At 56.5% G+C, this 12,483-nt stretch overlaps 1 protein-coding gene across 2 annotated transcripts; it reads left to right on the forward strand.

Annotated features, from left to right (window-relative positions):
• The first annotated feature begins 3,837 nt into the window (after window positions 1-3,837).
• HAND1 (heart and neural crest derivatives expressed 1) lies at window positions 3,838-9,022 on the forward strand. 2 transcript variants are annotated; one of them, XM_033517771.1, is made up of 3 exons: window positions 3,838-3,911; window positions 5,569-7,784; window positions 8,364-9,022. In XM_033517771.1, the coding sequence occupies exons 2-3, from the start codon at window positions 6,135-6,137 to the stop codon at window positions 8,463-8,465; spliced, it is 1,752 nt and encodes a 583-aa protein (XP_033373662.1). In that variant the 5' UTR covers window positions 3,838-3,911; window positions 5,569-6,134; the 3' UTR covers window positions 8,466-9,022. The 2 variants fall into 2 exon arrangements, with proteins under 2 accessions (XP_033373662.1, XP_018863692.1); XM_019008147.1 differs by having other exon boundaries at window positions 8,367-9,022.
• Window positions 9,023-12,483: the final 3,461 nt, after the last annotated feature.

Genomic DNA, 12,483 nt, shown 5'->3' on the forward strand with positions numbered 1-12,483 from the left:
CAGCACCCACCAGCTCTGTCCGTGTCCCACAGAACATCCCTGGAGCCGCTGCACCGCCAGCACGGCGGATTTCACAACGTTTCCCCAGGAGTGTTTGGATTTATGGTGTAAAACAAACCACTTCTGTCCAAACAAGATGCTTCTTGCAGAGATGGCTATTTTGGGTTGGGTGTTTTTTATTTTAATGGCCTTTCAAAGAGCAGAACTGGTTTGCACGAAGGCGCTTCAAATGTTTCCAAGCAAAGTTTAAGAGAAAACTGGAGTTTCGCTTAAGCGTGTTTTAATGGGGAAGGCTTGTTTTCCCTTCATGTTCTCTGCTCTTCTTGGAAAACCAGGAGCCAAGAGAAGAAAGGTCTTCAGCTCACAGCAAACGATTTTGTTTCAGTTTTGAGAAGTAGGGAGGGATCAGCATTTTTATGGGAGCGATTTATTTCCTTCCAATAAGCTCCATTTCAGACAGTTTTTTTTCTCCAGAGCATGTTAGGAGGAGCCACATATTTACTGTGTATATTGATATACAATAAAAGCGTTATTCATTGGAGGTCTGGATTCACTTTGTACAGTGTGTCCCCATCCTGTGACTCCCTGGATGCAAGGAGGTAAAACATCCATGAGGACACCATGGACCGTGGTGGCAAAAGGACACTCGGTGTCTCTGTGCCTTTCTGCCCCCAAATCCCCCCACTTCCCCCCATGCCTATGAAGGCAGCAGCACAGCCATGCTGGGTGCTGGATCCCAGTTTGGGATGGGGAATAATGAGCTCTGGGGAGGCTTCTGCCACCTCCCATTTATAAAACAGGGGGAAAAAGGGTGGGAAAAAGCACTAAAATTATTTAAGACCCCCAACTCCCAAATAATTTTCTGTTGCAAAAAAAAGTATTAACAGATGCTTGTTAATTCTTAAAACCATCTCAATCTGCAAAAAAACCAACCTTGGAAAACCCATCTTGAGAGTCTTGCTGTAATGGCTGGCCCAGCCAGCTGCACAGACATCTCAGGATGCAATGGGGGGAACTCAGGGAAAATCAGTCCCTCTGCTCCCAAGGAAGTGAGCAGTAACTCCTGCACCTGAGCAGAGAGAAAACCTGGAATTTTGAGAGAGCTGAGTATAAGCAGGATAATGAGCCACCCCTAATTGTCCTCATCCTCCTACCCTGGAACAGTTGAAAAGGCATAGCCAGACCTGGCACAAGGCATTGTGTGATGAGAATTGGAATTGCCCTGAAAATCTTAGAGAAAAAATGAACTAAAACCCCCTTGTGGAACCACACAGAGAGGAAGGTGGGAAGTAGGGATACCAGGACGTGGTGCCAGCACAGGGAAACATGGACAGGATGCTGTTCCCTGGCTCTGGCTGCTCTGCAGTGCCAGCACACCACACTGAGCCTGTTAAAAGCACCCCAACCTTTTTTGGTGGTCAGGACCACTCTCAGCAGCCTTTTCCCACCACAAAGCCATTTACCTGCAATGTCACACAGACATGGTGCAGAGCAGGAGCTCAGCCACCCAGCCAGGTCAGTCCATGTGCCAGCCACAGTAGCAGTGGGACGGGATGGAAGCCCCTCTTTCAAGGAATGAGGGATGGTGGTGTAAGCAGGGACCTGGGAAATCCCTCATGCACACGTGGTGTTGTGGCTGGAAGGTCCCTGAGCTCCTGGAGTTGGAAGGAGTGTGAAGTCCCCACAGTGGCACCACCAGGATTGATGGAGAGCAGGGGGAGAGGGAGAAGGACACGTCTCATATCAAGACCCACCTCCTTTTGCCCACCAGCACATAGGAGATGACCCAAACCTGCACTAACATCTGACCAAGGGAAAGGATGGAAGCAGCAAGTCCAGCTCTGCCCATCCAGACCCAGCAGATTGTCTCCAGCTATGCCCCAAACCAGATGCTTTTGACGAAGACGCCAGGAGCTGCCTTAATAAGCGCTTATGCAATCCTTCTCAGCAGAGGAAATGTCTTTCCCAATCCCCAGCCATTAGCAGCTGGCTGATGCCCTGGAGCAGGACATTTTAGAGCCCTTGTAAATTTGCTTCAGGAGTGGAAAGTGGTTAGAGGAGGGAAAGGCACTGTTTTTTGCCAGGGACCTGAATCATCTGGGAGCTCTTCTCCACTGCTCCCCATGAGTGGAGAGCTGCCACCACGAGCCAGCAGCCAAACCCTGCCAGGGTGATCAAGGATGGGAGAATGACAGTGGCAGCTTGTACCCCAGGGTCAGCAGCCAGCCTCAAGGTTTTGGGGATCAGTGTTTGTCTCAGCAAGGAATGTGAGCGGGAGAAGAAGAGGTTTTAGGGTAGGAGCATCACTCCTGATTCAGTGCAAAACTTCTTTCAAGAAGAGAGTTCAACCAGGGAGCAACTGGACCCACTCTCCATGCACGTGGCTCACCTGGGCTGCCAGTCAGAGCTCAGGGATTTGGTTTTTCTGTCATCTCCAATTACGTGTCTATGACAGGTAATTTAGTATAAATAGAAATTTCCCTTTATGGCAGGTGGAGCCTCCTTCCACTGATTCCCATGGCAATCAGATGAGGGAACAGCTCTGTTTTAAGTGAGACTCAGGGCACCCATGCCAGCCTAGAGCAATGATTTTAGAGCAGGTTTCAGTGGTGAGGCTGCTGTTACCTTCCCTTTACCTATTATTTGTATCCAAACCTAATTGCAAATTGACATGAGCGGTCTTTGAGGAGCTGCTGCTCCATCAGCACAACGAGCCATTGTTGAAATGGCCACAGCAATTTTCCAGGTTAATTTATGGCCGCCACACCCCATTAGCAGCAATAAATGTGGAGCCCAGTTTTGCCGAAATTGTGAGTTACGATTTTTCAAATAAATACATTTTCCTATAAACCAGCTCTCTGTTTAGTTTGAATGTTCCTCACAGACACATCCATCTACATAAAATACACAGGAGAGGAAGCTGAGCTGTGACTTTGCTCTGATGACATAAAAACTTTTGTAAACACAATGTCACTTACAGTACTAGCAAAGAGAGAGCCCAAAAAATAAACAGCGAGTGCCTGGCCCATCCCTTCAGGAGCACATGGAAAATTTAATACTTTTTTCCGTAAAGCTTTGTTTTCCTTTTGATTTATCCACCCAAGGCAGTGGCTGTTTGGCCATAAATAGATGGTATTTCTTGAGGGGCGATGGTTGCAGTCATGCTGTGTGTCGCCACGGGGGCGGCACAGGAGGCGTGTGGACAGAGAAGATGCTGTGGGTGCTGGGAACAGGAACATCCAGGCACTGCCCTGTGTTCACCCCCAATTCCTGCTGCTCCTTCCGTGGGGCTCTGACAGACTGAACCCCACTTGGGGTTGCTCCTGTGGTGCTGGTGTAGGATCAAGCGGCCCAGCGATGCAGTCAGGGGGACTCAGGCAGTGTGCGGGCACAGGAGAGCACGGCCACCAACAAATGTGAGCTCTGCTGCACCCCAGCACCTCTCACCCCTCTGAAACCCATCCTGGCACAGCAGGACATTTGTGGCAAGCCCTGCTGGGGAGGAGGGAATGCCCTGAGTGGGCTTTTGCAGCCCAGCCTTGGCTGTGACCCCAGAGCTGACTTTGTTGCTGATCAAACTGACTTGATTCCGTTCACTTCTGCAGGTTCTTTCGCTCCTCACATTGCCAGGAGGAAAATAATCCCCCAGAGAAGCTCTCTGCAGCTCTCCTTGAAGCAGACTCTGGTCATGCCTCAGTTTCCCAAGGGTTTTGCCACCGTCCCCCGAGGCCTCTGAGAGCAGAACTGTTAGGAAGGTGCTGAGTGATTATTATTGCATTATTTCAGGCAAGTGCTATAAATACCCAGGGGCACCTTTAGACACAACCCAGCTGCCCAGGGGAGCTGGCTCAGCCCTGCTCTGCGCCTGCAGCGGCTGAGGAGGGGATCGAAGGCAGTGCCTGAGGGAGGAGGTACCCTGGGCATAACCTGATGGGGGACACGGTGTGGGGCTGTGGGGTGACAGGGCTGGGACCCTCCTGGCTGCACCCTGGGGCTTCAGTGGAGCTTGGGGTGGGGGGATGTGGGTGCAGCAGGGTGCAGCAGGGTGCCGGGATGCTGCAGGGAGACGCTAACAAGGAAGACAAGGGGAATATTTTACGGGGCTGCAATGTAAACAGAGCTGGAGCAGAGCCCCTTTTTATGGAGTCCCTGTCCTGCCAGGGCATCTGCCAAGGCCCTGATTTACGCTCCTATTTAGATAAGGGAGCCGGAGGGGGGGAGCAGAGCTGGCGTCAAAGTCACAGGACACCCGGGGCTGCCGCTGGCCGGGCGCTGATAAGGAGGTGGCTGAGGGGCCAGGGCCAGAACCTCAGCTCCCATCCCAAAAACGGGGATGGGTGCACAGCTTGGTGCCTCCTGCTACGTTTGGGGTGCTGGGGTTCTCAGAGACCTGGGATAACCTCACTCCCAACATGCAGCATTGGCCCCCTCACCATCATCGGGCCGTGAGGGCAGGAAATCTTTCTCTGGGAAAGATTTGAAGGAAAACAGGTGGAGAGAAATGTGGGTCCTCCTGCCGTGCCAGGCATAAATCGCCTAATCCAAACTGCTCGGCGTTTTCTCCCCAATGGGAGTGGAGAGATGTGAAATTAAAGGAACTCACCAAAAGTTTGAGAAGTGCTAAATTTGGACGCCATGACAAAGGCAGTCTGGTTTGATTTAGAAGGTGTCGGCATGAAAAGGGCTCTGGTTTTATTATTTTATTAAAACACGAAATATTAGAATGATTTTCCAAAGGAAAATCAACCCTCTGGTCCCACTATTTGCTCAGCTGAGCACTTCCAAATGCTGCGGGGTCCAGGGACCTCCATCAGGGGGTGGATTAAGCAAGATAATGCTCAGCTTGGGCTGGACTTACCTGGCTTGGCAGCTGGAGGTGACTCTGGTGCACGGCTCAAGGCGGCAGCTCCCAGCTGGATGTGGCTGTAAGAGCCTGTGCAGTGCAGGTGGGGATGAAAGGGGCATTTTCAGGAGCTATTTCTAGAGCTGGATGGCACAGATTCTAACCTGGCAGTTTGCAGGACTGGGGAGAAGCTCAGCGAGGAGCGTGGATGGTTTGTAAGAGGAGCAGGGCTCCACAGGTGATGCTCTGCCAGCCTGGGGGGGTTTGAGGGATGAAGTTGTACCTCTGAATTCTCCCAGGTGAGCACTAGCTCACATCAGCTCTGAGCCGAGCTCGGGGATCCCACCCTACCACGGCTGTTTTGAAGGAAATCGGGGACACGACGCCCTACCCTACCCAAGGCCTGGCTCTAACGGGAGAGTAATCACTAGCAAATGTTTGCAGGGCGCTTGTTTAAAGGGGGTGGGGAAGCGGGGTCTTTGCAGCAGCTGAGAACAAAGCAGGGGGGAACAAAGCTGGGCAGATCCCGCACGGCCGCTCCCCCCAGCCCCGGCAGAACCGGAGACCTGCTTGCACCCTGCCCCGGCCCCCCCAGCCTCCTGCCTTTGCAACTCGCCTTGTAACAACTAACGATGGAAAATCCGAGGCATTTAAGTGGCTCCCGAATCCGCCCGGGAACCGTGATTGAGAGAAGTCAAATAAAATTTGTCATCTTTAAAATGCAGGAGGACGTTAATGGTGTGTTAGCCCGGATGATTAATACAAGCGCCTGCAAACAACCCTCCAACGTTTCCACCCTCCGCTGCAAGATGAATCGCTGGAAAGCGCCGCTAATCGCTAACATACCTTGGGCCTAAAGCCCCTTCCTGCCCCGCCGTGCTGTGAGCACCACGGCCGTGCCCAGCCTGGGACTCACTGCAGCAAGAGCAGGGGTCAGCCCCACTGTCACCCAGCAGGGTGAAGCCCTGCCTCTGGGAGACATCCTCCTGGGGATCTGTGTCCCGTGGGTGCAGAGGCGAGCAGGATGGGCTGCCCACTTCAGTGCCCCACCCTGGGCTTGGGTTTGGGGCTGTGGTGATGTACAAGATCCCAGGCCCAGAGGGTCCCCCCAGCCCTTTCGTGGCCAGGCTGGGACAGAGAAACGCAGGGCAGGTCCCCACCTCCCTACTGTAAATACATTTGTGTGCATGGACAGTATCATTTTTATATATTTATATACCTATGCAGTGTCTGTGCAGGGTTGAGCAGCACGCACACGTGTGCTTATAAGCCATGTATGTGATAGGTGAGCATGCCTCACGTGTGTGTGTGTCATATACATTATATATATATTATATATCCGTATATAATGACATTGTGGTGCAGCGCATCCGTGCTGCTGGGGTGTGTGACATACAGGGGCACCCGTGTGTGGCGTGTTTGTGGAGTGTGTGTACAGCACAGAGTTGTGTGGTGCATGCAGCATCTTTGTGGTGCATGGGCAAGCGTGTGCAGTGTGTTTGCGTGTGCAGCAGCGCATGGTGCAACCAACACCAGTGCAGTGTGGATTTGTGCATTGCGCAGCGTGGGTGTGTGCTGTACACGCGTGCAGTACACAACCCTGTGCAGCTGTGCCACGCACGGACCAGGCGTGGGCCAGGAGCCCCCTGTGCAAGGAGGGAGCCCACACCCCATCTCTGCCGCCCCCAACCGCAGGGGTGCCCGGCCCGCCTCACTCGGATACCTTCTCCCCTTTTTCTCCCCATCCCCCGGCTCCCGCGGCTCCGAGTGCGGCCCCGAGCGCCCCGCAGTGCCCGCCCGGCCCCGCCGCGCTCCGCTCGCACGGAGCCGAGCCTGTCCCGCATGGTTGGGAAGGAGAGTCCCGGGGCACTGCGGCCCCGGAGCGAGCACACGGCCCGGCCCGGCCCGGCCGTCGGGGTCCGGACAGCCGCGCTCCCCCGGCCCGCTGCCGGCTCTCGGGGGGCTCGGACACCCCCGCCCCGGCAGCGGGAGGCAACGGGAATCGAAGCGCTCCGGGACGGGGGTGGGGTACCCCTCGGTTCTTCTTCACCCCCTTCTCTCTGAAAGCGAGGAGCAGGCGGGACCGAGGGCAAGCGGCGGAGGTGTGAGCCCAAACCCCCGAGCCCGGCGCACGCCCCCTCCGCCGCTTCGCTCCCCCCGGGGCCTCCGCGCATCCTCCCCTGCCCATTGGCTCCACGGCGGGGGGGCCGCGGCCCTATATAAAGGCAGGGTCGGGAGGCTCCAGAAGGGGTTAAAAAAACCCCAAACAACAAACCCAAAACCCCAAACCCCGACCGCCCCACCCCAAACCCCACAGCCGCCTCCGCCACCGGAGCCGCGCTCCCCGCAGCCCGCGGCGCCCGCCCGGCGGGGAGCGCCTCCCGCCCGGCCATGGAGCGCTGCTGAGCGGCCCCCGGGGCCAGCGGAGCGGATCATGAACCTGGTGGGGGGCTACCAGCATCACCACCACCACCACCATCACCACCACATGCTGCACGACCCTTTCCTCTTCGGGCCGGCGGCGCGGTGCCACCAGGAGCGCGCCTACTTCCCCGGCTGGGTGCTCAACCCGGCCGAGGCGACCCCCGAGCTCGCCGGGCAGAGCCCTAGCTACGGCCCCGCCGAGTACTGCCCGGCCGGCCCGGGGCGGCTGGAGGCTCTCAGCGGCCGCCTGGGACGGCGAAAAGGTGTCGGGGGTCCCAAGAAGGAGCGGCGGAGGACGGAGAGCATCAACAGCGCCTTCGCCGAGCTCCGCGAGTGCATCCCCAACGTGCCCGCCGACACCAAACTCTCCAAGATCAAGACCCTGCGCCTGGCCACCAGCTATATCGCCTACCTGATGGAGGTGCTGGCCAAGGACAGCCAGCCCGGGGACACCGAGGGCTTCAAAGCCGAACTCAAGAAGGCGGACGGCAGGGAGAACAAGAGGAAAAGGGAGACGGTAAGAGGCGGATCGGGACTCACGTCCTTGCTCTCCGTGGGCCAAGAGCCGGAGGGAAAAACCGCGGGGCTGGGGGGGAGAAAATGCTCTAAACTCTCTCGGCCTCGCTGAAAACTTTTTTCCCATAATAATAATAATAATAATAATAATAACAATAATAATAATAATAATAATAACAAAATCTGCGCTGTGGAGGGAAACTCGTCGAAAAACATCCCGCCCGAAGGGCCGGGTGGGCTTCCGAGCATTTTCCGCGAGGGATCAGCCCCCGGGTCCGGGACTGGCCGTGGCGGAGCCTCCCCCGGTCTGTCCTTCCCCTCTCTGGGAGCTCTCCCAGGACGAATGGGCGCAGGAGCGATTCGGAGCAAGGGCGGCCGCTTCTCCCCGTGTTGCAGCAGGCGGGTGACGGGGTGGGGACCCCTAAAGCCCCTCTTTGTCCTCGGGTTGGCGAAGCCGCTCGGAGCTGCGGGGCCCGGCTGCAGCCCTGCTGCGGGCGCAAGGGGCGGGCGGGCGGCCCGGGACCCCGCTCCGTTCCTGACCGCTCCTTTCTCCCTCCTTTCCCCATCTCCTCTCCCGCAGCAGCCCGAGGTCTATTCGCATCCTCTGGGTCACGGCGAGAAGAAGCTGAAGGGCCGGACGGGTTGGCCCCAGCAGGTCTGGGCTCTGGAACTGAACCCCTGAGAGCTGCCCCGCCGCCGCTCCCCGCCCGCCCCTCCATGTGCAATGTCGGAGAGAGCCCAGCCCGGCCCCGGAGCCCCTCCAGGGGCAGGATACGGGGAGCCGGCCCGGCTGCCCCCCGCCCGGACGGATGCTGAGCGGGCTCTAGAGAGGCGAGAGCGCTTTGCGGGTGCGGGTCCTGCTCGCCTCGTCGGCCCCGGGGTCCGGCCGGGCCCTTTCCCCCTGTCCCCTCCCGAATTTGCAGTATTCGTTGCTCCATCCCGCTGCCAGCAGCCACCGGCTGCTCCTGCCCTGCCGGGCCGGACTGGAACGGTTCGATTCGTTTGCTATTGTAAATAGGAGCCCCCGATCCCCTGTCCCCGTCCGCTGCCTGACCGACGTGTGGCTGCGGTGAAACTACCTAGAGGTGCATTTGGGAACACTCCTGTGCCGGGTTTTCTACCTCAGATCTGCATGACCACTTCCCGAGGGACCGAGCGCGCCACACCACGTATTTAAAACTGAATAGCTAAACAAACAAAAAAATCTAATAAAATAAAATTTAAACTTTATGCAAACGGCCTCGGGTCCGAGCCCTCTGCTTTCTCCTGCTCCGGCAATCGCGCTGCTCTGGCCGGGTCCCCTGTGCTGCCCACTGGGATGCTGCGGGATTAAAGACATCCCTGAAGCCAGTACTCTGCTGTGGGGCCGATCCTTGTGAGGGAATTCCTCCTTGGGGAGCTCGAGATGCTTTGAGACTTGTTTATGCCGACCTTGCTCGCAGCAGGAGCTGGTGGAGCTCTGCAAACGCGTACCCGCAACCTCCTCCAGGGCACGAACTCTGCCCGTGCCCTACAACCCCTTTCCTCCCTACCCAGGAGACCTGCTAGAGGGACTGGACTCGTATTTGGCTTGGGGAAGGATGGCAGGATCAGGTCTTTACAGCGTCTGGATGGCAGCAGAGGGCTGTGGAGCCCCAGGTTTTATTGCTGCCATGCAGAGAGCCAGGGTTCGGCTCCCGTGTCCTGCCGGAGCAGCAGGGATTTCTCACAGGGATCCCCTGTTGGGCGCTGCCTCGGCCACATTTGGAAGGAGCAACGTCCCCTCCTCGAACACGATGGATGCCACCAGCCCCAGACACAGCAACACAGCCCAAATTCTGTCACCACTCAGGTATAAATCCTTCACAATCCTTAATAATGAAAGCCAAATCCTCATCACTGTGCACACACGGTGCTCTTACCAAAGAGTTCCAAGACGTGCGTGCATGGGCTCAGAGCCTGATCCCGCCTTCCCAGCCTGGCCACGCTGCCGCTCCCAGAGACACCGGGATAAACCCTGACACTCGTGCGGCTGCTCGGGGCAAAGAAAAACAGCACGGGAAAACGTGTACATTACTCCAGGGCTAATCTGAGGGCTCACAGCAGGGACGTTTACATTTTCTGTTTGAAACCAAGCTTTTGATTGCGACTAAAGGTACAGAACTAATGATGCAACGTCTGTAAAATACTGACACATTGATCAATCTGTGCTTGTGCAGCCACACGCACCAAGAATACTCCAGCTCAGCCGTGGGGAAGCAGCTTGGGTTTCATAACCACTTTGTGCTTGTGTACAAACACAGACGGAGGGACACACAAGCAGTGGGGGGTACAACCAGTCGTGATTAACTCTCGATGAAGAGGAATCCGGCTGAATGAATCAGCTCTCCCTCGCTCCAGAGCCGCTGCACCGCTGTCTTCCCTGTCCCTGATCTATTTTCTGATCTCTTTGAGCGAGGTTGAGATGAAAATTGACTGCCAGAGAAGCGCAATGCCTGCCCGCAGTGGTACTTTTTTTGTTTGAGCTATAAGAAGCTTAGCATGATACCACTTCCATGAGTGGAGTGGAGTAGAGCACTCCCAAACCTGTACGCATTCAAGAGGAAAAAAAAAAAGACGTACAGAAAGTCAGCCCCAAAGATCCTATTTTATGTCTAAGTTTCAGTCACCTAAAGGCTGGGTTCTTACAGGAAAGTTCCCAAGCTGTCACTAACACTAATCCAGCGCCCCATAAATGTGTGCAGGCGCAGCCCTGTTCATACGTGCCGGCCGGTGTATCCATACAGTATCCATACAGTATCCATACAGTATCCATACAGTATCCATACAGCACAAGGGGGCTGCCCTTCGGCAGTGGATGAGGGAAAGGGTTAATTGGGGACTCGGCACTTGCTCTGCTGTGAGACAAAGGTGACTGTGCACGGGAATCGTGTCCTCGGTGCCACCACACCATGGTACATCGCTGGTAGCCTGCGCACCTCTCACCTCACCAAAAAACTCCGCTGGTTTTTACCTTACGTGTTTCAAATTTTGCTTCTGGGAAGGGACACCCCGCACAGCCAGGGCGATGCTCTGCCTGCATCTGCAGGATTTTTTGTTTACTTATCACAGGTTTCTGGTGGCGGTACCTGCTGGCTACAAAATTCTGGGGAAAGTGTCCCCAGTGCCAGCCTCCTCTGTTCCTCGGGCTTTTGCGAGCGAAAGCGCGCTCCGTTTCCACGGCTGCAGAGGATTTTCCTGCCCAGCAAAGGGGTTTTCCATGAGGTAGTGGCTCAGCATTTGGGGAGAGAGAGGGTAAAAAAAAGCACTAAGCATTTCCTGTAGCCCCGGGCTTTCCCGCTCCCTAAAAAGCTTTGGAAAAGCTGCAGTTGCAAGCTTTTCCAGCTTGCACCCAGCTCGGCACCGCTCAGGAGGTTCCGCCACTCCGGGGTCGGGAAGGGAAATTGAGCTCCCAGCCCATCGCCTGTTCCAGCCTCAGATGGGGTCACCCCTTCACCCCCAAAGAGAGAGGAGCTGCAGGGGTATGAGAGCCCCGCACAGGGACAGCCTCCCTTCCTCAGGCAGCGAGCCAGGGCTGGGAGCAGCGTCCCGGCAGCAGCGGCAGAGCTCCGGATGCCGCCGGCACCAGAACTCACTGGAAGAACAGTTTGGCCACCAGCTTGGAGGTTTTGGCTATCGAAGCGCCTAGCTCATTGGTCAGGGGAGGTGGCCTGCACATACCTTCGTCTCGACCCTGCCGTGAACTTGATGCCGTTGGGAAGCAGCTGGCTCGGGGCACGCAGGCGGGGGCCGGCAGTTGCCCGGGCAGAGGAACACGCACGCAGGGATCGCTTGGCCCCGGGGCAGCATCTTACGTGCCAGGCTCCCTGCCGCTGCAATCCGGCCACGAGGGACACTGCAGGGGACACTGCTTGGCCCTGGCTCCCTGGCTGGCCACGGGGCCAATGCTGTGGGCAAGGAGCCTGTGGGGCGCTTCCCATCCCTCACTCTGCACCCCTGGTTTGGTGTGCAAAGAAATGGCTCCTTTTTTGACATTTTCTTTCTTTTTCTCCCCTCCTCCTTTTCTGCCGAGCCCAGACCCTGCTTCTTGTTGTTGTAGGTATTTATGGGCCTGTTTATCTGATCTCGGGGGAGCCTATTCTTATCTCAGAAGCAGCAAGGGAAGGGTTACACTGGACAGCTCGGTAGACAGGATGGAGCCAAATAAAATACCAATCTGACAAAAAAGAAAAAAAGGGGGGGGGGGGAAAGAAACACCCAGACCCAGCCACCCGATCACCCATGAGCACTGTCCAGGCTGCAGGCTGGATGTGCCAGCTCCCAAAACAGCTGCTGGATTCAGGCAGACAGCACAACCCTGGGCAAGAAATGCCCAGGGACAGAGCAGAGGAGAGGGCGCTGTAATGACGCTGAAAGATGGGAATTAAAATGAATTTGAAAAGTTTCAGGTCGGTTGTTACGGCAGTTCAGCTGCGATGCTGCTGTCCCGTGTTTCTCGGGGTGAACACGGGAATGTCCCAGCTTGGAATGAGAGGCACAGCCGGTCCCCAGCCCTTGGCAGGGACTTACTCGAGGTCGTCGCGAAGGTCACGGCCAGGGCCAGGGCTGCTGCCTCCCGTCACGGGGCCCCTCTGGGCTGGCCCCAGCCGGTGACACAGGGCTGGGGGCGGCAGGGGGCAGGGCAGCCCCCAGCCCGGACATCACAGCGGCCCCACCTCTGC

This window comes from Parus major, chromosome 13 (genome assembly GCF_001522545.3).
Source record: "Parus major isolate Abel chromosome 13, Parus_major1.1, whole genome shotgun sequence".
NCBI classification, from domain to species: Eukaryota; Metazoa; Chordata; class Aves; order Passeriformes; family Paridae; genus Parus; species Parus major.

Coding starts and splice junctions, on each gene's coding strand:
- HAND1 (XM_033517771.1), top strand. CDS start 6,135: ATGCCTCACGTGTGTGTGTGTCATATACATTATATATATATTATATAT. Junction 7,785..8,363: donor ACAAGAGGAAAAGGGAGACG/GTAAGAGGCGGA, acceptor CCTCTCCCGCAG/CAGCCCGAGGTCTATTCGCA.